Source organism: Tetranychus urticae, chromosome 1 (assembly GCF_039701765.1).
Source record: "Tetranychus urticae isolate SD_2017Ah chromosome 1, NJAU_TeUrti_SD_1.0, whole genome shotgun sequence".
In the NCBI taxonomy this organism is placed as follows: Eukaryota; Metazoa; Arthropoda; class Arachnida; order Trombidiformes; family Tetranychidae; genus Tetranychus; species Tetranychus urticae.
This window is the reverse complement of record NC_142958.1, coordinates 2,899,922-2,925,255: the sequence shown is the minus strand read 5'-3', so window position 1 is coordinate 2,925,255 and position 25,334 is coordinate 2,899,922. Positions and strand designations below refer to the sequence as shown.

The window sequence follows — 25,334 nt, the reverse complement described above, 5'->3', positions numbered from 1 at the left end:
CAATTTATTAATAATGATTTCAAATACAATTGACTGTTTCATTATAATTGACTAGGAACATCATATGAATGTGCGGTACATTGAACTTGTCAATGATTTTGTACCGAGAATTAAAAAGATACCAGAGGCAATAGTATCCATGAATTGGTGAACCTTGCTGGTCTTATTTTTGTCAGAATTAGAAACCTGCAGTTTGCTAAGGATTATCAATATAAATCAAAGATTATCAGTATAGATTATCAAACTTTTCATATTTAGCCAAACAATTCAGCAAATTACACTTAAAATCAATTTTATTACGATGAGATGTAAGAAACTAGAGCCTAGAGACTCGAATTATTACAAATTTTGATTCAACTTTACCAGTTTCACCCGAAAAATGAGTTTGGTAGAAAGATCTGGCCCCAGTTTTGTACAAAAAGCGATCTAAGTTCCTTCAAGAGTTAACCTCAACGTTTTCATCGCCAATTAAATTTTAAACTGAAGATGAGATTGCATGATATTGATGGGTGCATATGAGAATCTATTAACTCACTTTTTCAATCTCAAAATCTGAGTTAGTTTGAATGAAAATGCCAACAACTGGCAAAATCTATACAACCAACATGAATTCAATCCGAACCAAACTTAGCACAATCTAGCACAGGATAATCCGAAAAAAACCATAACTAAATAAGTCTTATTTACAAGAGTACTATCTTGTTCTTAAGTTAGATTACCGTTATCAACCTGAGTATCAATACATCAAACTACACTCAAAGAGTAATCAAAGAGTTATACTCTTCACGAGCAACAGTAAAAGCTGTAAAAGCTGTCTACTAAAAGGGTAAAAGGATATTTTCTGTGAAACTCAAAAGGTAGATGCGTACTGGAGTTTGGTTTTTCTACTGCGTTCTTATTTTATTGAACACCATTCATTATAAAAATTGTTTTAGTCTGGTTTACATCAATTATTGTTATTTACTGTTTGTTCAGTTATTTTTGTAAAAGTTTTCTGAAAATGGGAAAATTTATTAACTTTCTTCTGATTTCTTTCATGTTGGTCAGCTTCATTGAAGCTGGACCAGCAGCTTATGGCGTTTGTCAAAGTGGATGTAATGCTGTCGCTCTTGCCTGTTATGGTGCTGCTGGTGTCGTGATGGGCGTAGGTTCCGTACCAACCTGTAATGTTGCATTGGGACTTTGTATGGCCGCTTGTGTTGCCGCAGGTTTGACACCAACTCCCTGAAAATCAAAATAAGGAATGGAAATATGATTGTAATCATTTCCGTTAAATCAAATTCGGAGCAATAAAGAGAAATAATTATTTGAATGCAACTTTATTATCCAATTATTCAATTTTTCTAGCGGTTTAAAAATTTCAATTACAATTGACGTTTTCTCTTAACGTGATCTTGTAAAAAAATGAATAAATGATCTCTTGTGTGTTATGGTTTGTAAATCAATCTCTTGGTTTTATGGATTTAATTGCGTTTATTATTAGTTTATTTTAAAAATTTTATAGATTTAAAACAATTGATCCATTCAGTCTAATCACTGTAAACGTTTAAATCTTTCCAGTCAATTTGAAATGTTGATTCGATAAAATTCAATATTACTTTACTTAATTTTATCTATTAATCTAAAAATCTGAATGAGAACCGAGAAAAGGCAAACTTAACAAAGCTCTCATGATAATGCGATGTAAAATTGTATACTCACAGTAATTCCAATGATTGAATCCTCCATTTGATTATTTAGCAAAGATTCATCTAGTTGATAAACCTCGAACTGATATATAATCGTGACATTTAAGCGAGACTACCAGAATAGGCTGTCAGACAGCAGCTTAGTAACAGTAAAAACTTTTTATAAAAAGAGTAAAAAGATATTTTTGTAAATCCATCAAATATCGAGTATTTGAGGATTATCATGAGTTGAATGGAAGTCTATTTTTTCAAATGTAGTTTCTACGATTACTATTGAATGATTAAACGATTAAATGAATGAAGTATCAAGTGTTATCAGCAAACTATGTATCGATACTCATATCGGTTAAACACAAATCTACCACCAAAAAGGTAGATACGTACTCAAGTTTGGCTTTTCAACTACGTTCTTATTAAATATTGTTTCTGCCTTTGCTCCAATAATTGAATCGTAATAATGCTACACTAGTAGTCAGGGTTAAGTTAATAAAAAAGGGTCAGATTTAAGTTAATTTTTAAGTGTCGCCATCTCGAGTATTTACCGTTTCAAGAGACACTAAAAAATGAAATCTATGAAAAATTAAGTTCGATCTTAAAGGTACTTTTATTTCTTGTTAGATGGCGACTATGAAAAAAATCTCCACTTTTCTTAACTTAACCCTGACTACTAGTGTAATTTAATCTTGAGCATTGTAATTTTAATGGTGACTTTGTTACTAACCGGTTACAATCCAACCTCTGATCAACAGTGTGATATGATTTATTTTTGAATGCTAGGCGAACAGACGGAAAATACTCAATTTTACATTTGAAACAATTAGTCAAATCTAATGCTTTACCCTGCAGAAAAAAGGGGAAACAAGGGTAAAGACCCTTTATTAAAGGGTTACAGAGGAAAATCATTGAATTTGACTAATTGTTTGAAGTTTAAGATTTAGTTGTTTTCCCCTGTAGTTTTAAATTTAAAAATTAAGACTACAGTGATCTCTCCCTCAGGTTTCTGTAACGAGCCAAAGGCACTAGGTGTCATATCGATCAAATTGAGTAAATTGAAGAGCAAAATTTGAGTTTATTATATTAATACAATTAACAAGCGATTTTAACAATCTTGACTCGCAGGTACTACAGATGGCGGTAAACGAAACTTAACGAAGAGCGCACAAAAAACACTTAAGGGAGAGGCTACTGTACTGGTTTTACTACAGTAAACAAACTAAAAAATCAGTTCATCTCTACTATTCAGGTTTTAGTTTTCAACTTGCTTCTTATTTTATTGAACATCATTTTATTATAAACATTTTTTCTGCCTGGTTACACCAGTAATTTTGTTAACTGTTAAGTTATTTTTGTGTAAGTTTCTAGAAAATGCCAAAATTTATTAACTTTCTTCTGATTTCGTTCATGTTGGTCAGCTTCATTGAAGCTGGACCAGCAGCTTATGGTATTTGTCAAACTGGATGTAATGCCGCCGCTGTTGCCTGTTACGCTGCTGCTGGTGCCACAATGGGTGTTACTTTTGGTGCCAGTGCTCCACCTGCCGTACTCGCTTGCAGTACTGCACAGGGATTTTGTATGACTATGTGTATTGCCGCTGGTTTTGCTCCAACTCTATGAGAATTAAATTAAGGAATTGAAATATGATTGTAATCATTCTCGTCAAAATTTCCTTCAAAATCAAATTCGCATTAATAAAGGGAATTATGTGTTTGCTTCAGTTTGCAACTTTTCAATTTTTTAACAATTTAATACCTATTGCAATGTTTATCTTCACATTATTTTGATAATAATTAATTAATTGTTTTTTATTTGATACACATATTTGTATTATTAAAATCTTGTTTTATTTGTAATAATTTGTATTTGTATTTGTGTTATCAAAGTAAAACGAGTTAATAAGTCAACAGGTCAAAAAGTCAAAGGGTCAAAGTTATCTATTATCCAAATGATACTTCAAACGCTAGCTCACATTGTTAGACGATTCCATCACTTATACGCAAACTAGAATCAGCTTTCCCCACCCCATTGCTCACTACCAGGCTAATTCATCTACTACATCCACCAAATCGTCCACAACTTTCGGAACTCGCTCTTGATGATCGGGAAATGCTTACTGGTCATAGCCGAAAAAACAGTCGATCACATTGAACTTGACTTAATTTTTGGATTTTAGATAATTCTAGTTTATTTAACAAAAATTTCAACTTGATAAATATTGATGATGACAATTCGTAGTGACATTATACAATTTTCACCATGTTGTAGTCTACAGCTTAAGATGTGTGTTGCTCCACAAAAGCCTTTGTTATGGTCTGGTCATATTGTTGATGGAAAATTCATCAATATATTTCTTTTGGATAATCTTAGATTAAAATCAAGAATCCACTGATCAGTTAGAAGGGTCCATAATTTTAGGATGCTTAGAATGTATCTTGAAGAAGCAATATTTCATAAAATCTAATTCTTTAACTATTAAATGATCATCTGGAAGCAAATGATCTAAATCTTCTTGGCTTTGGATAAATTTGATTGATCTTTTCACTTTTTTGCAATATTCAGTCATCCTTGTCCTATGGTCTTTAAATCTAGCAATGAATTTTGCACCTCTTACATCAAGTAAAACAAGTTTTGGAAACATTTCAACGAACTCCTCAGGTAAGATTTCATATACCTTAGGACCACCTCGAAAGGCAAAATGTTTTAGATTAGGGAACTTTGACAAGAATTTTTTTATTGTATCAATATTGTGAGAATTGTGGTGCTGAATGAGAAATGAAACAAAAAGCAAATTAGTAATGGATCATAAGACGATGCTTCACTGTACTTACAGCAGTTTCCATGACTAAATCCTCCACTTGATTATTTTTCAAAGATTCGTCCAGTTGATAGACGTCAAACTCATAAATATTGTCAAGACAAATGAATATGCTTTTCAATGACGGACAAAAATCAATAAATCGGAACCCATCGAAACCGAATCTTCCAATATTAACCAATGATAACATTTTAAGATTCCTTAATACTGGTCCATTATATGTGCTTGAAGCTAAATACAAAAATTGGCAAAATTAGCTCATTGATTAATGTCGAATTTAATAAAATAATTGCCAATTCAATCACTTACATCTCATGTAACGTAAATGAAGTCTCTCCAAATTGGGAATAAAATTAGCAAAAGTGCCAAGCAATTCAAAACTGAAATAGTTTACATGTAGCTGCTTCAAATTTGCACCATATCCATAAAAATCAAAGTATTTCACAGGAAATTCACCAGAGTGTTCAAAGGATAACATTTCAACATTACCACAAAATTCAGCTAAACAAGCTTCGTTTTGATTTTTACCGAAAATTATTCCTTTAATTGACTTTACACTGGTTAAAATATCAATCACCATTCTTAACTTCGGACCAGTTTCACCATTATCATCAGCTGGGGAATACAGATCATGGACAACTAGAAACTGAAGAATAAATTACGTCAGTAAAATGAAAGTCACTTCAAAATAGATGATAAATCACCTTTAAGTTGGGCATAAATTGTAGAATCTCAATTTTACCAATCGCTCCATGGTATGGAAAAGGTATTTTATCATAAAATCCAACATGATATTTTGTAAGATGAGTATCAACTAGAAAATAAATAAATATGAATTAATATAGGCAGAGGAAGGTCGAAAATTTGTACAACTTACCTTTTAAGCAATTTAATTTGTGCAGAATTGAGAAAATCAATGGTCTCCAACGACAGCAAACTGTTAATTAAATTGAAACAAATCGTTATGGAAATACATTTAACAGTACAACATACACTGACAGATGATATAACATATTGTCAAAGAAAAACAAAGTTTAATAAAACAGTTAACCATTCCTTTCAAGAGATGGCGACTTGTATTCCTGTTAATGTTAAACCATGAATGGTTAATGGCAACAAACCTTTTGAATAATTGTTGAGGTTGTCTAAATTATAATCGAGTTGGAAAATTTTCATCAAAAGTTCATCAGGCAAGTGATTAAAATCTACCATGATAGTTGTTAAAATTGACTGATGAACATGTTCTTAAAATGGAGTCTAATTAACAATTTAGAAATTGTTACGATTGTCAATGAATTTAAATAATCCTCGAAGGAGATATAACAATAGTAGGCAATTATAATTAAAAATCAAAAAAGCAATTGATGGCTGTAATAATGAGCTTTAATTGGTTTACAATTGAAGATGGAAATTAAAATACCAAAAATTGATACTTCAATTGCATATAATTTGTTAATTAATTTTAAGATGTCATAAATAATTTTTGGTGTAAATGTAAATTAGCATTGGGATGAAGTTAATTGTCCAATAAAAAAATACTCAGATCAAAGTCTAGGGGAATCATACATTCTATCATTCATCATCTTCTTCTTCTTCAAGATCAAATAGTCTGGGAAGACCTGGAAATTCATTCACAAAGAAACAATGTCTCATGAAATCTAATTTCGGATTCATTCTATTTGTCGGAACGTAACGCATTTGATAAAATCCAAGGAATATTTCAACAGGCTTTTCGCGCTTAGAATTGGCAGTTTGAATCAAAGTTTCTGAATCAACTAATGCTCCTCGGACGTCTAATATTCTCAAATTTGGAAGTCGCTCCAAGATTTGAATGATTACACCTTCAGTAAGCCGACAATTATCTCTGATGGCAAGATGTTTCAAATTGGGGAATTTCGTCAATGCCACAATCAGGAAGTTCCAATAATCGGGATTTCTCCATTGTCTATTTGTCTGGATCAAGTAAAAAAATAGTAAAAGCGTGAATTAAAAAAGATTATAAATCGATACAAATTATCAAATTTTGGATGAATTGAATTCATCAATTGACCTACATGAAATATCAGAACCAAATCTTCCAAATTAGTGTGTCTGTCAATTCTTGAAGGGTAAAGTTTCTTACAAAATTTCTCAGTTCGTAAACAGAAATAAGCACTTTTCAATTTTGGACAATAGTTTAGCATATATAACGCCACGTTGAGTGAAATGACTCCATTTTGATTTTTTGCTACAAGTTCTAATATTTGCAAATTACTCAGTTCGGGTCCATGGTAGTAAACGTCAGGCTCAACTAAATTTTAAAAATGATCAGGGGTTAGTTTAAAGATTGATTTGTCGACCGAGTTTTAGCTTTACCTGGTTTAAGTTGCAAGTGCAATCGGATCAATAAAGGCATCAAGTGGGCATAAGTAGCAAGTTCACGAAAAGGAAATATCATAAGATACAGTTGCTTGAGCTGTGGACCAAGTTGAGATGCTATAAGACCAAAATAGCGTCGAGAATAGTGCGTGTTGACGCTGTGGATCTTAGTGGGAAGTACCGTGGCTCTGGCAAGCAAATGAGGATAGTATAAACGAACTGCTCGTAATTGTTTCAAGTGCACTAAAGCATGAGTAAATCTAACTGTAAGTCCTCTCCCGTCAAATAAACTATCGATAATCTAAAACGAAAAAAGTCAATTAATTTTATTTCCAAGTCATTTATTATTTCTGTTCATTGACCATCATAGCTTACCTTTAAATTGGGTAATAATTTTGTAATTTTATATTCGCTTTCATTAACGTTCGCCGATATAATATCAGAACATATTGTGTATTCACAGTAAGCTAAAGAATCAAATCAAATCAGTGACAATAAGTAAATTCTAGTAGGTGAGTGTATTAACTTACGACCACATAGACCTTTTACTCGGCTTAATCTGTAGAGTGCTAGACACCGCCATCTTTTACACACTAAAAAATATTAGAAACGGATAGAGAGGGAAAAGCGAGGGAAAAATGGAAATAATTAGTTGTGATGAAAAAATTGAAATATTGATAGTTTACTCACCGTAAGAACAGTTAATCATGTCCATCAATTCATATAAGTATTCGAAAATCTCTAAAATAATTTCATTTGGAAGAGAGTCAATGTGAATTGTCATTTTGTAATCACTTAATTAAACACTTTAAAATAAATTAAAAATTCACAATTCAACCTCCAATCTAAATTTTACACTGTTTCTTGTTATGGATCCAAGTACAAGTATCAATTAGGAAAATGATACTCATTTGTTCATTGGCTAAACCTTTGAAAGTAAAATATTAATTGCGGTTCATTCAAATTCAGCCCAATGTAATACTAATTTTTAATTATTAAGCATTTTATTTCAACAGATCCTCAACAATTATTTTATCAAAATCCATTTTTTATTAATTTGTGTCTTGATTAGCTTTCTCGTTGAAATCAAATGCTCTGGTTATCTCGAAGAGTAACATCTTTATTTTGTATTAAACTGGTTCATAGCTTATTGGTGAACCATTTAAAGTGACACCAACAATTAGGTGAAATTAACAATTTAATTCAAAGTTGAAGCTCATCAATAAAAATGAAGAGATCGAGAACAGTCAGAAGCTGTTAATTACTTTTGTTGTCATCTTTGATTGTTCACTTATTTATACCGCATGTCAGTTATCAACTAAAGTTGATTGAGTTTATCCGAGCGAGTAAATGCAATCAAAAAGTAACATCATTATCCTTGAGCTAATTGTTGAAATTGCATGAGAAATTAAACAACTAAAAAAGAGCAACAATTAACAATAAGATCCATCCAATACAAGATGCCTTTTAACCATTGAAATCATATTGACTGATCCATTGCAAGCAGTCTTACCAGGTTGGCTGTAAGGTCACAAGTAATTCCGATTTCTGGTGAATTCAGAGTTAATTTATGGTTAACAGTAATTTTCAGAGTTTCATAACATGTTAATGATGAGGACAATTGATGTGAAAAAAACGATGGTTAGGAAGTTGAGAGATTAGTTCAAGTGAATGATCATTTGGACTGAATATGGCAAAAAAAGGAAACAGTACAACATTTGATCGGCAAAGCGAGTTAAGTGAGACTCCCTCTTTAGGCTTCTTTTCCCTCTCAAACCTTTTTTTTTGCCTCTCATCGTTCACTTTCTTCTTGTCTTTTCATCTCACCATTTTCAAGTTAAACGGTTTCAGTCGACATTTTTATTTAACATTTTTGTTTCTCAATTTCATTCTCTCATGATTTATCTTATTGCAAACCTTTTCAACAAACCAGTATCAACAAGTTGGACCTCACATCAACAAGCAACATGATTATCCTTTTATTAGCCACCAACCAACTTCCATGTTGATTCCTTGCCTTTAGTTTATTCCTACTTTCGCTTTACTCGTTTTCTTACCAACATCTAAAGCAACTTCAACCCTGGTAACCTAATCAAAAGTGATCGTTGCTAACTGTTAAGACCTTTTTATTTCTTCCTCTCTCCCTCTCTTTCTTATTCCTATCAACATCAACATCAACACCATATCAAAGCATTTATTATTTTTGCCAGGAAAATAGACGTAATTTTATCGCATCAAACAAACACTTGCAAAGATAACCATTTTCAACATTTACTTAAAGTATCCAAAGTGATACTCTTTTTTTCATCGTGTTTTAAATCATTTCAAGTTTCCATTTTGAGTCAAGTTTATTTTAATTCGAAAAAACATTTCAACAGATTTTCATTATGATTGTACAGTTGTGAATAGTTTCACAGGGTGTTTCATAGACACTCAAGTTTAAGCCATCGTATTAATCTTTCATGCCAAAGTGTTTGCCAATGTGGATTTAAATGCTGTAAATCTCTGGTTCAACTGTTCTCATTTGTAATTGTACACATTCGTTTTCTTAACATACATTTATTGTCCAACTAGCCTGTCCATTTGTCTTTGTAAAATGACAAACTCACGATGTACTCTATACTCGATCAACTCGGCAATTTTCGTAAGTATCAGCATCATGCTATCTTGAAAATCCATTGTTTTTTTATCAGTTTTTTTTCATGAAAATCTCTTCTCTTCTCTTAAAGTGTCTTGGCGTCTTCTTAATTACTACAAGTATCATGATTCGTGCGGATCCAGTCTTTTATCAGTTTAATCTTCACCTTGACTTGGGTCGATATTATGTTGCCTGTTACCTGTCGATCGCGTCAGGAATAATCCTTATTTTCATTTCATTCATCGGTTGTTTTGGTGTATCTCTTCAAAAACATCATTTCTTCCTCTTGGTGAGCATCATTTCATACCCTTATTGTGACCAAGCATGCAAACATTATTATCACCCAAGCATTACCTGCCCCACTGATCTTAATCAAGTGTTAAACCTTCCATAAGGCACATCAAGTATTACAATTAACCCGTTGACTGTTTTCTGAGCCACTCATTGTGAAACAGCTATTTACGCCTTTCTTCAAGATCAGGTGCTAAACCGTATCTCTACGTCAATTTTTAATTAACCAACAGATTGATGATGATGAATCCAAACGTGAAAATTAACTCATTGATAAATTTAGTTCCAATCCATATAATTGAAGAATCGATCGTATTATTTTAGCCAAAAGTTGAGCTTCATCAATTTGGTTCGATCTTTCAAGTAGCTCGTTAAATGTAGTAGTTTTTGATCATCTGTTAAAGTTATTCTGGTTGATATCAATTATCTATTGTAATTTGATTAACACCATTGAATGATAATATCATTCAATTTAGCTTCTGTAGACTGAACAATGAATGATATTGTGTATGCAACAATTTGAGTGATTGAATTGAACAAAAATGGATAATCAGTTTTTAACTTGGATATAAAGTTTATATTTTTAGTTTCACTGATTGAAAGGTAAAAAGGCTGAAAAGCTTAATCAATCGACTTCATACAATTGAATCTATTTTAATAGATGATGGCATTTAAAATTAAATTATGGACTTGGATAAAATATGGTTAAATGGATTCTCTTTTTCCCCAATCTTCTAAATATTGCGAATATTTAATCAACTTAAAGCAACAGGATTTTGACCGGTCCTTAACTCACCAATCAAATGACCTTTGACCAAATGAATTGATTACCAAGCATTGTATCGTCGATCATCATCACCATCATTGGGAACGATTGGAAACGAAACAATGATAAAGATTGGAAATTTGATGGACCAGGACTTGAAAAGGATAAAAGAAGCAGCTAAATGATCAGCTTACAGACTGAAGAGACTTATTATTGAAAGGATATCAAATTGATTATAGCGAGTTTAAATTGATTACAGTCATCTTTATTGATGATTGTTGAAAAATATGACGTTTTTTGAGCGGTTTACTTTTTTTTGTTAAACCTTTCGAAATTTCAGTTATATTTAGGTCACTTATTCTCAACATTATCATCATCGTCAACAACAGCTACAACAAAACAATATTGAAGGATTTATCAAAAAAGAAAGTGATTTAAGTAAATTATAATCGAGATTGTAATTGAACAAGAGAAAAAATTAGAAGGTCTTTCAATTATTTTCTTGATTTCGCTTTTCAATCTTGACCTTAAATGAAATGATGCGCCACATGAATAGGATTGAGATGGAGGGAAACATGTCACTGAAAAAATGAAATTTTCAGTGAAACACTTTCTTTTTTATCTCAATTGTTTCATGATATAAAATTAATATCATTGTCATGCCAATCAATGATTGAGTGAAACTAACATGGAAATGAAACTTCATTGTGATCATTTTCATGTTTTCATTTTACTTTCTTATATCATGTTCATTGTAATTTCACAATGAATCATGTATTCAATTGAACAGTATTCTCTATTGTATAAATCATCTTTATTCTGGCTTCGTTCTGATTGATGTTCACTAAATTGAACACAACATGTTGGCTGAATGAGTGGCTCTTAACCTTACTCTAAAGTGAGGCGAGTTTTTTAAATAACAAAATTCAAAAAATCTGTAAATTGCTATTATCTTCATTATCACTATTCAAGTATTATTACTCACCAAACCTACATTTTTACTTTCATTTTGGGTTCGGTATAAACTCTTTTTTTCTCATTTCATTTCATGAGTTTTTCATTTTCAAGGTTTTGTTGTTGTTTGCATCATTATGTTATGATTACAGCATTACCTTGAAAGTTGTTTCAACTTAGTTGATTATCCCATGGAGTTTTACCCTGTTAGTGAATTAATTTTTTGCTTGCAATCAAATTGAAACATTTTTTGTTCTATTGATGAAAAATTTTCCTTTCAACCAGCAATGAAGTTTTTTTTGCTGGTTGACATTGAAAGTAAACTTTTTTCTCTCTCTTTTTTAACCAAGCTGATGACCGATTAATGTGCTCGTTGTCAGGCAACTATCTTCAAATATTCATTATCTTCTTCAGTTATCTTCTAATTTTTGTTTATGTTAACAATCTTCAACTTTTGTTCACCAACAAAGATTGGTGTTTTTGTTTTCTCTTTTCTTATCCTTCAAGGTTAAACTGATAAGTCTTTGTGAGTGGTTATCTGTTGCGAATGTATTTGCTATTATGTGATTCAACATGCAACTGAATTTACTAATCAACCCTGTATTCCATTTTTTACTCAACAGTATTGTGTTTTGGCTGGCGTTTGTGTATCTTTTGGTATTGCTGTTTGCTCTTTAGTCTGGAAATTGACGAGCAATGAACAGGTAAATCAATTTATTTTCATTTTTCAAACAGTTTCCATTTCAATTTTCTAATCAACTTTTCTTTGCCTCTTTTACTAACCTTATAGTCAGTTAATGCACTTCGTTTGGAAATAATGGAACACATTCAGAGACGTTATGACACTGATCTATCTTACCGGTTCCTAGAAATACTTCAGAATAAGGTAAGTTGACTGACTACCATGAATGAGGCTGTTGATTTTACATTAATTTTTTCCTATCCAGCTGATCTGCTGTGGAGCAGAGTCTGAGCGAGATTATGGTGACAGAGAATGGGTTCCATGTCCAATTGAAACGATAACTCAACCTCAAGTAAGTAAATCAAGCAACACTTACACTGAAAAATCAATTCTGAACTAATCAATGTTTTCATTTCATTATCAAGGGATGTGCTGTTAGTTTACAAAATTCATTGGACGTTAAAAGTGGTATTCTGGGAGGCCTTAACATTCTTGCCATGGTGCTACAACTTTTGAGCATATTTATCTGGTTCACAGGTGAGACGGGTCCATATAAAATGATAAAAAGCTAAAAGCTTGGACCATGATTACCTGTTGAATATGGAGGAAAAAACTTAAAATCAAGATTACTGGAACAAACTCAAGCTCTGGTAAATCACTCGATTTAAGGAGAAACATAACAATTATTGGTTTATTTCCCATCGGTGTGAAACTATGGACTGACCTCAAACGATTTCATTTTCAAGCTTTTTTTAACGAATGAAAAAGAGCCACTAAACATCGAGCTTAATCTCTTTTTTTAAATAATCGTTGTGATACAATCACCTGCTCTATTCTCTCGTTAATAGTTTTACGTTGAATTTTCGTCTCTTTTACCAAACTTATTATTTTATAATTTTTGAACTATTTTACTAGTCAATTGTCAACTAATTTTTACCAAAGTCAGACTCGGTCAAAGCAGATTGTTGGTCACTACATATTCAACGTTATTTGTATTTTTTGTCAACTATACCAAAATAAAAATATATCAACTTGAAACTTGAATGATTGATGTAAAAAGTTTGTTATGACAAGGTTAAAAATACGAAAAGCGATCACATTTGTTTTCAAAAATGTCAACAAACAGGTTTATCTGACAATTAAGCTATTGTATACTGTTAAAAACATCATTACCGTTGCCGCATATTGATTTGATGTTAATGACAATAAAATAAATGTAACACAGCTGAATTACAGAACAGCAAGAGATAGAAATAGGTTGAGTTTACATTTATTTATTGGTACAAAAATTGTTTGTCAATTATTGTTGAATATCAAGTTTTTAACAGTTGTTTAATTATCAGCCAATTTTAATTGAAATAGCTCGCCAGGGTTGATAATGTCAGAGTTTAACAGTACTTTAGATTTGGTTGACAATGAGGAGTTAAAGGTTTGTACCATGAGATCATCATTACATAGAGCAAGGTGAACCGTTTTAGAGACGCCATCTTTATCTTTGCCATTATCTTGTAACTTATAAAGATTCAATATGTTTTGCTAAAACTTCGTGCTCTTCCTTTACCTTTATGTTTCAATTGTTTTAATGGTTTCTTTTAGATCTCTGATTGTTGGATTAAAGGTAAACAATCAACTCAACCAATATCATCATCTGAAAATGGACTTCAAGAAAGTGAACTCAACGATTTGGATAGAGATGAAGAAATGCCTAGATCAAGAAGGAAAAAGCTACCTTCCATTGTTGAAGGTAAGTCATTTTGTTTATAATTCAAGACAGATTTTTGTGTTTTTTCTGCTTATAATTTATTCCTCATCTACACCTATTCCTAATCCACCAATAATTTCCATCTGATTTTAAATAAACCTATTTATTTAATTTTAGGTGATTTCTCTCCTCTGGGTATTACATCTTTGAAGCAAAGTTTTTTCGATAAAATCAGAGAAGCTCGGAGCAAATCGTCCAATGAATGGAGTTTCTTAATTACTTTTTTACGTGTTACTTGTGGCCCATGTAAGATGCTTACAATTATTTCTATTATTGGATCAATCCTGATTCATTTTGAGTTCACCATGATCAGAATATTAACAACCTGATGTTATTAAAAAGGTTTTTGGGCTTTTTGTTTGGTTACCACATTAATTGCTCCACTGTTGATGCTTCTTATTGGTTAGTAATCTACTCTTTTTACATTTCAAGTCGATAAATTTATTTCAAAGTATTAATCTCTATCAAATTGTTTCTCCTTTAGGTAGTGTCCTATTCAATCAATGTCCAAGCCATCCATCTTTGCCCCCTCTGTTGATCATCATAGGTTTAATCACTTGTTTGGGAAATCTGGTCAATATTGTAGATTCCTTTATCGGTTGGAAAACAATTTTAGGTTTTAACCGACAGAATGGTGATTGGACTCGCATTGTAATTGTCACCAACATAGCAATAAATACCTGTGACACCATTCTAACCATCATTTTAGGATTTATCATTGGATTCACTTCAAAACCATCAACCAACAGTGTTGACGGTAGCCATTATTGTAATCCAGTTGTTTACAAATTCTCTTATTGGTTTGTCACTCTAATTTTTATTTATGCTGCCTTGATTATCATACTACTGGTTGTTAGTTTGGCTTTAGTTTACATCAAGACCCATTTCAATACTAATCGAGATTCGTGAGTTGAAAGCTTATTTGTACAAATTTGTTGCAATTTGTTTCTCCAGTTTCAATGCTTAAATTATTGATACCATTCATGGTTAAAGTTGGACCTGTTATCGGCCGTTAAATATGATTAAAGAAGAGTTAATTTATCAAAATTTAATGACATTATGGCTACTAAACTAAATTGTATTATGGTAATCAACAAATTAGAGGTTAACCCTTACTAATGCCGAAAGTAGAGCAAAACTCTAATCAAAACTGTTTATTAATAACATCTTCCACTACATCCACTACATCAGTATTTAGACACTACTTTAGATTGGTACCTTGAATTAATGTTAGCAGTTGATTTGTGAGAAACAAGTGGAAAGCTAAAGACCATTACTAACATTATCACTAATGATTACAATTCTTGTAAGGAAAATATTTTAATCGTTATAGAGTTATTCAATCAATTTAAATCATGTTCATCACATGTTTAACATTCTTGAAAGCTTCACCATGCTCAGGAAATGAAACACTTTTAATTTTCTTATTTCCTTTCTTCTTCATCTTCAATTTACTATCGAGCTTGAATGAATACCAAAAAAGTATACTTTAAACGTAACAATTATCAATTTTTGTGTATGAATATAAGTGTAACAATTGAAGTCGAAATTATCTTGATCTATTTTTCATACAAACAGACAGTGACCATCACTGATCATCTAAATTTAGTATATCTGATCGTCTAATGTAAGATCTGTTGGATATGTCAGAATGCATATTGGACATTTTCCCACCTTCACTAACCTCCTCCCGCTTTCACTGTCTTAATTAACAGACCAACGCCAATTTGGATATACTTTAAGATTTATATATCTCACCTTAAATTCCCTTTCACTAAACACAATTCCATTTCTGGACAAATGGACAACCTTTTCACTGAAGCGTTAAACAATCTTATAAAATGTATTGTCCATCTTGAAGTCTTTCAGTTACTTCAAACATTCGCAAATTGAGCAAGTTGTCTCGTTTACTTTCTTCATTTTTAAGTTGATAATTTTTCTCAATTTTTACTTTTTAATTACAGCCAAGGCTTACGATAAAATTGAAAAATGTTTAAATCTGCGGCAACAATGATCTTGATCTTTACATCCTGCATTTCTTTGGTTGCAAGTAATGATGTGTCCCTGTTTCGAGTGCCGATGCCACACCAGTTGGGAAACATAATTGATTTACTTTCACCAATCCATATAAGACTCGTCACTGACGGAGCCAAACATCATCCGTAAGTCGAATAACAATCAATTTCTTAAACTTAAAATTCAAAATAAGATTGTCCAATTTTAATCCACCAACCAAGTCTAATTGTGAACCAAGATAAACTCGACTAATACTTTTCTCAATTATTTAGTGTTGTCCGGTTTCCAGTTTTAGATCTCATTAGTCGAGGACAAATATTCAACAAACCCGGTATTCATCATCTTATTCATGGTCCTGGTATTCCCTGGTAAACAGTGATTAATCAAATTAACCAACATTGAATCAGTATCAATTTTCCCCACAAGATGACAGCAGACGTTCAATTACTCTTTGTTTTGTAATTTTTTCCTGAACCGTTTCAACTCAACTCTAACAATTAATCATGTTGTATGTTTTCAATTGGAATCACCAAGTGTTGGAATCTACAAGGAAATCATCTTTTTGATAATAAATGGCAAGACAAACACTTGGAAGTCAAATGGCTCATTAAATGGATTGGAAAGGCAAGGATAAGAAATCAAATCAATGGAGGAATACAATTAATTTCAGATTCTCGTTATCTGCATAATCATGGGAGAAGAAGCTCATCAATTTTCTTGCTTCAATTCATTCATCTATGTCACTATTGACCATTTAAATCATAACAAGGATTGTTATCATTTCCATCATCAATCACCGCATTATTTTCACCCCTAATGATGATCCATATTCACCATCGTCTTATATCAAGCTTTAAAATTGGCCGGTTGATTAATTTTAATTAAAAGCAAAGATTGCAGACAATATGAAAAGTCAGTGATGGTTGGAAACGGAAAATATATTGACCAATATTTTACCATGAAATGGATAAAGACTGGGACAATTGTCCATCATTCAATTTACATTCATCAATCTTGATTAACCAAAAACTCAAGTAGAGACAAGGGGAAAGGCACACAGACTGGAAATGATATCATCAAATGAACAATCAATGTCATCATTATAATCATGAGAAAACTCGAGTTGTCCCATTAAAATATTTTATAACCCAAAATGCAATGTCTGATGTGATACTAAAAGTGAAAAAAGCTCAAGACTTAACATGATATTATCAGAGGAGGTTAAAAGTTGATCTGGGATGATAATTTGCACGAAATCAGGTCATCATTATCATTATGAAAAACATGATCAAGTTGATTGTTCCTTCTCATTGGAACCCCACCCAGATAATCTGTTCAATATTTAACCATCCATGAGGTGATTACCACAATGAAAGCTCTATGATCCATTTAGGGTCAGGCCTTGAGACACTGATAATAATAATAATAATGACGATGACAATCATCATTATAATACAAATAAAAAGAGTAAAATATAATGGCAGTAATAATTCTGTCTACAGAATGAAATAATGTTCAAGTTTAGGACGATAATAATAACTAATGTTGATGGTTATACCTACCATGAGACAATTAGATGGCAAATAAAGCAGACAGTATTAAAATGATGGGGTAAAACAATGAATAATTAATAATTAATATGAAAGTAAAACAATTATAAAAAAAGGAAGAACCAGAAAACTATGAACCTCATTTTGGTGCTGTTCAACTCTTGCCTTTACTTTTGGCCTATTAAGGTGCTTCTAATCCAATGTAATCCTTTTTTTCAGCTGATTTTTTTTTCAATGTTAAATGAATTAACAAGTAAATGAATGATAATCATGTTGAATGGGATGAAAAAAGGTCATCATTAACCATTAAAGGTTGATTCAATGAGATATTAATGTTACAACTCTTGTGTAATTGTTTGTTTTGCTGTTGGTGTTAGTAGATGTTGTTATCTAAATACATTGATATATCTATGTCAGCTTATATCATGGTAAATATATAAGTATATAATTGTGTTGACCAAATTAATGTTGATTCATGTTAAAATGGGAAAGCTCAAGGTTTAGATTTGCAACAATTTGAATAGTAAACAAAGCTTTAAAGGATTGTAATCAAGAGCGAGAAGGGAAAATGTTTGTTGATAAATTAGTTTCTCCTTTGTTAGACAATACTGATGAGCTTGGGTTAGAATGTAAAAAAGGTTAGCTTTTCAAGAGCCTAATCGAAAGTGATTATTTTTACATTGGATGAGGAGTGAATTGATGAAGATGATGATGGTGAGATGAAGGAGGATGAAACAATGAATGATAAATATGATGAAAAATTGGAGAGAGAGAGAGAGAAATAGAGACAATTAAACTAATGATAAATATCATGGTTGGTTGCTCATCTTTTGTATGTTTGGGTAATACGAGAAGATGAACATTTCAAGAATGAAAATGACCCAATGAATCGGGTAAAACAAAGGGCTTCTCGGCTTAATCATTATCCTCATCAAGTTGTCAAAATTATGGTTAAACTCAAATTCCTTGTAAATTGATTCAAATGTTATTTAACCAGGGTCCAGGCCATGAGGTATCCAAAATGTACGCATATATAATTATTAATATGAAAGCAATGGAAACTAATATAGCTTTGGTTAATCGTCCCTCCAGAGAGTCAAAGTGGCTTCAGTTTTCAAGTGATTACAGCTCAAGCTTGGATGATCTGAAAGTTGATGAAAAGAAGAATGAAACAAAATAACAAATTTGATAACCAAAATAATGGGTTAAATAATGATTAAAGAAAGCTTAATAATTGGAAACAAAAAGATTTGTCATTAAGTGTTGTCAATCAGTGTAAAAACAGAAAAAAAGAAACACCACTTTGAAGAGACACCAAACAACGTTGGATAAAAATTGATGAAGGAAATGATTATTCCCATTTATTAATGAAGATGAAGATGATAGTGATAACGATGATGGATGAGAATGAAATTGTAAGTTAAATTATTAGGCCTAACAGTATTAACCCGAAAATAAAAATTTACAAAAACACAAACAAGACATAAAAGGATAACAAAAATGGTTATCTTGATTAACAAACCCTTGAGACTGGGTTACTAGACAACCCAATGGAAAGAGAGGGAAAATTGAATAGGATTAATAATTAAGTAAATCCCATTGAAAATGACCAGAAGAGAGTCAAAATGGGAAAACATTTTGAGTTGGTCAAGCCTTTTAATATGGTATTTACATTAGTATAAATTGTCTATTCATGATAGTGGACAAAGCAGAGTCTGAGAAAAGGGGTTTTACTTGACAAATCAAATCAATAGTCCATTGAAAGAGTTCATCTTCTATGGTCAACATGCTTATCCTCATCAAACATTAAAACTGTAAAACCTTGAAATTGTATCTGATTGATTGTTGAAAATCACGAACATTGAAAATCTATGGCAAAACCCAAATAGAACCTCGAAACTTGATCAAAAGCAATTCACTGAGCTTAACCATTATTAGCCATTATAATCAGCCATTATTAATAACCATTATTGTTGTATATTTGGTAAGAGGAAACCGTTAATATGTTAACAGTAACTTCAATTGCCTAAAGCTATTAACGGTCAACAGAGCATTAAATTGAGAAGCCAAAGCTTGTGATTACTTTTTTTTCTGGTCAATTCAAGACCTTAAAGGTTCTTTCCTATTTGTTCATGTAAACAATCCACATGACATTTAATTGAAAATAATAATAAATAACGATTAAGTCTATTTTCAGATTCAGTGTCTTACTTCATTACATCTTTTGCCCTCAACCAGGTCAATGTAAATCAAGTTAACCAATTGATTTAAAATTAAAAAACTGAAAACTCGACCATCAATACTTGTTTGGGTTACATTTTGTTTCAGGTTAATCGGGTTTTGATACAATTTAACCCAATTTTTTGTCCTTTCATTTTTGAAGGGCATTTTTGATCCATTTCAAGTCAGTTTAGGTTCAACATTAAATTTGTAAAGTCGACTTTTCCATTGCTTTCTCAGATTTCCAGTCAATCAAATCCAAATTGTTGAAATTTAAATTGTGCATCAATCATGGTTTGCCTAGTAGATAGAGTTTACTTGTTAATTTCATTTGTGATCATCTTCCTCTGTTTACCTTCAATTGAATTGATTAACGCAAGTTCATACAAATTATCTCTCCCCAATGGAATGCATGCAAATCTTAAATTACCAACATTTTATTCAAGTTATTTACCTAAACCAATTCCGTATACAATTAAATTACCCCATTCAATTGCAAAGGATATTTTCCCTAATTATGCAATTAGAATTGCTTCATTTGGTAAACCTCATTTTCCGTAAGTAAACACATCTCTTTTCATACTTATTTGCCTTAGATTCAATTAACAATCTACTAATCATAAACAAATCAATTCAAGAATCATGAAAAAGTGTTTGTGATTTACTCGAGACTTTTCACCAATCCAAATTCATCATTGATGCCGAGTAAATGAGGTGATACTCTTTTAGAAGATGATTTAAAACAATTGACAATCTTGCGAGTCTGTGTGTTATTGAGAGTAGAGACATTTTCCTTGATTAATTGTTAACCATCAACATCATCAGGATCATTAAACTGTCTGAGCTTTCTGTTTAATTTAACTTTGTCATGTTACTTTTGGCTGTTGAGTGATCCGAGTTAATGGGCAAAAGGTTTGCCTTTTCAACATGACTTTAACCATCATTTTCCTTGCATTTCCTTGTATTTCCTTGGTTCCATCAACACCATCCAATAGTTAAATTTAAAGGCCAATCCTAATAATAAATTGATCATTCAGCTTCTCACTGTTTATGTTAGCCAGCAAAGACAAGCTAATTAGCTTAAAGTATACTTGAAAAGGCTGGTTCATGGTGATGATCAAGGATGATGATGAAGGAGGATGATGGAGGATAAAGTTTGCCTTTTTGCTTAATATTATTTACACTGAAAAAAAGTAGATGGTCAATGTCCTGGGTAAGAGATAAGCAAAAGATCTAGAGTGGACAAGACGGAATCCTTGGTTAACCATCCAAGGAGAGGAGAGGAAAGAAAGTGAATTAAGTATGAAACATGTAAAGTTAGTTAGTTTGTTAATTATTGGTGTTATCATGGATCAACTGATTTGTATGTTAAAACAAACAGAAAGCTTCAATGAACACCAACAATCAAGAGATGGTCAAATTGTTGTCTCAATTTATCATATTACTTTCATTAAAGAAAGCTATTCATCTGCTCTAATTGATGCTTTTCACTTTATTAACAATTAGTTTCATCTTTCTTGCTCTTTGTTTGCCTTTTCAATCAATTGATTTAAAATTGTTGATACTTTACAAGCAAACAATTTCATTCATCAATCATAATTTCACATTTCTGCAACATTTATCCATTAATCAATCTAATTAGATTAATAAATTTAATTATTTAAAGTTCAATTTAAATTGTCTATGTTATAATTAACAAGATAATTAAATCCATACTTTTACCATTCAACTACACTTTACCCTTTCATGCTTCTATTCAATTCTTGCCTTCTTAATTGTTTCATCTGATATTTGTTTCACTTTTAATTAACAAACTAATCAGTTACAATTACCTATCTTTCATCATTTCATTTTCATTCCGTTAACAAGTAAAACCTTTGATAACCTAAACAGTCTCACTGATTACGTCTACAAATTAATGTCTTGACATTTCAATTTAAAAATGGCAAGCAATAGTAAAAACAATGAGCTTCCATTTCAAGTTAATCAACTAGGCCAATTTAGAGATTGTAATTAAGTAACAGCTTAAATGGTTTAGATTCTTGGCATTTCAACTTAATCAGTCAAAATTAACCAACTAAATGAAACTCAGAGGCCCAGTGAAAACTTGAATGATTAAAGAGAAGAGAAGATGAAACGAAAAATAAACTTTTCCAATTAAAGGTTAACCATGTTGTTACATTGTCCAAAGGTTGAGATGTAAGACGCATTTGAATCCAATCTTGCAGGCAAAAATAGAGTGAATTCAATTCATCCAAATTGAGCCAATCAAATATCATAATAAAATCACACAGCAAAATGTCTTTAACTGGACAAATTTAGTGTCAACCCGGTCAATCAATGTAACTATTAATAACAAGTTATCAAAGCTAGGAATCCAGATCCACTTTGCAAACACGATGAAGTCTTCATCTCTAAGAATCGATAACCCTTGAAGATACAATTGGACTATCCTGGTCCATAATGAGTACATTGATGTATTTCCAGACTCGAATCCCTTTTCAATGGCAAAAATGATTGAATCTGAAAAAAGAAGAAAAATAAAGTTAAAACTCTTGACGAACGTTTGATAAAAAAATTATGAAAAGACATGAAAAGCAACGAAATCAGTATTCAGTTGATTAACCCTTAATCAAAGCAGTGAAACAATTATTATTGCTTGAACATAATAATTATAATTGGCGTCATTTAATTAAGTTTTCTAGGTTGCAAAGGTTGTTACAGGAAAAAAATGTAAAGTAAATAATGAAAAGTAGTTTTCTATTGAGACTTGACTTTATTCATGTTTTCACTGCATAATGTTCATTGATTTGTAAATTACATTCAACCTCTTCTTTTATAATTGTGTTAATTACGCTGTCTAGTAAATGGGAATCAACTGAATAAACCAACTCAATCATAATGACAATATGTAAGTGGTTCAAAGTTAATATCAATTGGTAAACGTTTAATTTTTTCACTTGTTTTGTCAAGTGTACTCTTTTTTTTCATCGTAAAGGATGATTTTCAATCACAATAATAAAAATAATATAACTATTAATAAGTGGCCTCATAAGAATGGTTGAATGGCAAATGCATATATGATATAATATCAATGATCATTAATCAAATTGATTAAAGGCAAACTGATTTAAGGATCCTTTCATTATAACATCAAAGTTTCACTTTATCCTGAGTCAACCAATAAGTACTCCAATGGTTCAAGATTGCACTTTTTATTAGTTAAATTAGTTTCTGTTTATATTACTCATTTTAACCAGTAATAGTAGATTCAAGTTGAAAAGGCTAAAACATTTACACACTTAAGGTAACAGTTTATACATTTGGGGAAAGTTAATACGCTAACTTGTACACAATCAATCAAATCAATCAAATTTCATTACACCAATTTACTTACGTTAATCAAATCACTTGAAACTTTACCCATATCTATGTTTAAGTCGATGGTCGCTTGGTAATCATCAAGATCAACAACTGGACAGACTGGGTCCTGTCTGACAATGTAATATCTGGAAATCGGTGAAATTCATCAATTATTCAGAATCACATCAGGGTTAGAATTTAATTAAAACCGCAGACAGAAAAATTGGGTCCAAGAAGGTTCAATATGAAGGTTGGAATTCAATTTTCATTGTTTCTTTGCCATTCCATGTCAAAGCACTAATATTGTCCGATGTCTCACTCATTAATTACAGCTTTAGAGTTGCTAGGAACCAAAATTGACTATCCAGGATCGTCTTTCTGAAAAAAAACAAAAAAAAACGTTAGTTGAGACAATGAACATTTTGATTGAAACATAAACAAGACACCAACTTACAAGACCCAAAAAATAGGTTAGACACATAGATGTCTAATTATTGATGTGGAGCTTGAGGTTAACCCTAGAAGACATAATTAGTGAATTATAGTGACAATAATTAGATGGGTTAAAGTAACGGTTTGATAGTTTGGATTCTAGAAGATTCCTGTTGCAACTAAATATGACAAAGGGGACAAGGGATCATCTCTTAATTAAACTTGTGCAGGGAAAATTGAGACGATTGTTGATATCTTTTGCCACATAATCCTCAACATAAAGGGTCCAAAACTTACAGATGAAGCAAGTCACAAGAAACCATATCTTACCTGAATCACAATTTTGGTGACATTGCTCAAGATAATAATGAAGATCATGATTCATGAAGCAACAGATTTGATTTTGGTTTCATTGTCTCTGTTGCTTCGTAATTAACCGAATCAATATCGTCCAATTTTGTGATTAAGGTAAGATATGCTTTCTTGTTACCCACTCAATCTACCAGTTTTTAAGTGTTACACCCTTTATAATTGATGAATTATAATCTGTTTTCAAGCATTTTTCCTAAGGTTTAAGAACCCTAAATATTATTAAAGATTATCTTTTAACCAGAATGGCTGTTCATTGTTATTTGAGCAGCAACTCACAGTTTGAAAAATGAAGCACCATTTTTTATTTCTAACTTTATTTTGAAGCTATCATTGAAACGGTTTCAATTTCTTTCTTGGTAAATCAGTTTATCAGTTGATTAATTTGATTATTACAGAGTTACCTTAACTAAAGAGTAAACTGAGTAAACTTTATGGCTTTAATGGCAATGAGAAATGCCAATAATTTCAATATAATCTAAATGATAGACACATTTATGAATAACTCATGAACCAGCTAAAAAGCATAGACATTTGATTCTCTACAATTTGTTTTCCCTTTCCAAACAATATTAATACTTGACTCTTGATCAAAACAACAGTTAAGACCAAAGTTGTACAATATATCATGTAAATTGTTATTCTTGTGATTCAAAACATTCACAATGATTTATAACGTAATGATGAGAAAGAACAAAACAAAAACAGTTTTCTTTTTCTTTTCTCATTCCATTGGAATTGTTCATATTGTTGATAACCTTATGAACCAAAAGAGAAGCAATCTTTTTTATTTGATAACAGAAAACAATAATAAAATCAAAGATCAGAATAATAAATTATCAATTACTATTTTTGATAACTAACCTCATATTATATGCAATACATGTTGGACGATAGAAACAAGTCACATTAAAATTGTAACTTTACCACCAGAAGCTGCTTTAATATCCAGATCAGTCATATTGTCAAATCAACTTTTGTAAGCTTCATTGACCACCAAATGATCAGTAAATTGTCAATCTTGGCAATCGCACTAAAAGCAAAGACAAGCAAAGGTCAAGGAATTATCATAACTTACTTGGCACATAACCGTTTGAACCAGGGTTGAGACCAGCGAAAATCAAAGTGTCAAAGATTAATTAGAAATACACAAAATCAATAATATTAAAACTAGATTAATATTAAATAAAGAATCAATAAAATATTTAGAGTTTTTAATTGCTAAAATAAAATCTGGTTTCTCGCCTTAACCCAAAAATGAGAGGGAAACATATGATTAAAAAAGGGGAAACAAAAGGTTTTAACCTAAGTTTACATAAGACGCGGTTGATTCAAAATCGTTTAAATTTTAAGATTTTTCATGAAATTATCTTTCATTTAATTTCTAATTCCATGAAAAGTGATAAAATTATACAAGAAAAGGCTAAAATGAC

At 31.3% G+C, this 25,334-nt stretch overlaps 4 protein-coding genes and 1 long non-coding RNA gene across 9 annotated transcripts; 2 read left to right on the top strand and 3 right to left on the bottom strand.

Moving 5' to 3' along the window:
* Positions 1 to 3,844: 3,844 nt before the first annotated feature.
* Positions 3,845 to 5,766, bottom strand: LOC107369303 (uncharacterized). Its single transcript, XM_015937268.3, has 6 exons — positions 5,622 to 5,766; positions 5,378 to 5,437; positions 5,205 to 5,314; positions 4,810 to 5,146; positions 4,514 to 4,731; positions 3,845 to 4,446 (listed from the first exon to the last, which is right to left on the bottom strand). The coding sequence occupies exons 1-6, from the start codon at positions 5,710 to 5,712 to the stop codon at positions 4,075 to 4,077; spliced, it is 1,188 nt and encodes a 395-aa protein (XP_015792754.2). The 5' UTR covers positions 5,713 to 5,766; the 3' UTR covers positions 3,845 to 4,074.
* A 95-nt stretch (positions 5,767 to 5,861) lies between these two features.
* On the bottom strand, positions 5,862 to 7,707 carry LOC107369313 (uncharacterized). Its single transcript, XM_015937280.3, has 6 exons — positions 7,549 to 7,707; positions 7,389 to 7,451; positions 7,234 to 7,325; positions 6,856 to 7,159; positions 6,555 to 6,790; positions 5,862 to 6,453 (listed from the first exon to the last, which is right to left on the bottom strand). The coding sequence occupies exons 1-6, from the start codon at positions 7,640 to 7,642 to the stop codon at positions 6,073 to 6,075; spliced, it is 1,170 nt and encodes a 389-aa protein (XP_015792766.2). The 5' UTR covers positions 7,643 to 7,707; the 3' UTR covers positions 5,862 to 6,072.
* Positions 7,708 to 8,681: 974 nt separating this feature from the next.
* On the top strand, positions 8,682 to 13,233 carry LOC149094379 (23 kDa integral membrane protein-like). Its single transcript, XM_015934530.3, has 6 exons — positions 8,682 to 9,502; positions 9,588 to 9,785; positions 12,131 to 12,211; positions 12,298 to 12,393; positions 12,455 to 12,541; positions 12,615 to 13,233. Exons 1-6 carry the CDS (start codon positions 9,455 to 9,457, stop codon positions 12,759 to 12,761), a joined length of 657 nt encoding a protein of 218 aa, XP_015790016.1. The 5' UTR covers positions 8,682 to 9,454; the 3' UTR covers positions 12,762 to 13,233.
* A 189-nt stretch (positions 13,234 to 13,422) lies between these two features.
* On the top strand, positions 13,423 to 17,121 carry LOC107366878 (uncharacterized). 3 transcript variants are annotated; one of them, XM_089270208.1, is made up of 7 exons: positions 13,423 to 13,618; positions 13,786 to 13,933; positions 14,069 to 14,197; positions 14,294 to 14,353; positions 14,436 to 15,037; positions 15,916 to 16,113; positions 16,240 to 17,121. In XM_089270208.1, the coding sequence occupies exons 1-5, from the start codon at positions 13,568 to 13,570 to the stop codon at positions 14,858 to 14,860; spliced, it is 813 nt and encodes a 270-aa protein (XP_089126334.1). In that variant the 5' UTR covers positions 13,423 to 13,567; the 3' UTR covers positions 14,861 to 15,037; positions 15,916 to 16,113; positions 16,240 to 17,121. The 3 variants fall into 3 exon arrangements, with proteins under 3 accessions (XP_089126334.1, XP_089126335.1, XP_089126337.1); XM_089270209.1 differs by lacking the exons at positions 15,916 to 16,113; positions 16,240 to 17,121 and having other exon boundaries at positions 14,440 to 14,640; XM_089270211.1 differs by lacking the exons at positions 14,294 to 14,353; positions 15,916 to 16,113; positions 16,240 to 17,121 and having other exon boundaries at positions 14,440 to 14,640.
* A 3,037-nt stretch (positions 17,122 to 20,158) lies between these two features.
* On the bottom strand, positions 20,159 to 25,287 carry LOC107369736 (uncharacterized). 3 transcript variants are annotated; one of them, XR_001570422.3, is made up of 4 exons: positions 24,766 to 25,287; positions 23,555 to 23,618; positions 23,135 to 23,478; positions 20,159 to 22,260 (listed from the first exon to the last, which is right to left on the bottom strand). It is a non-coding gene; the product is annotated as an uncharacterized LOC107369736 (long non-coding RNA). The 3 variants fall into 3 exon arrangements; XR_016200986.1 differs by having other exon boundaries at positions 23,555 to 24,683; positions 24,766 to 25,150; XR_016200987.1 differs by lacking the exon at positions 23,555 to 23,618 and having other exon boundaries at positions 24,766 to 25,148.
* Between the last annotated feature and the right edge of the window lie 47 nt (positions 25,288 to 25,334).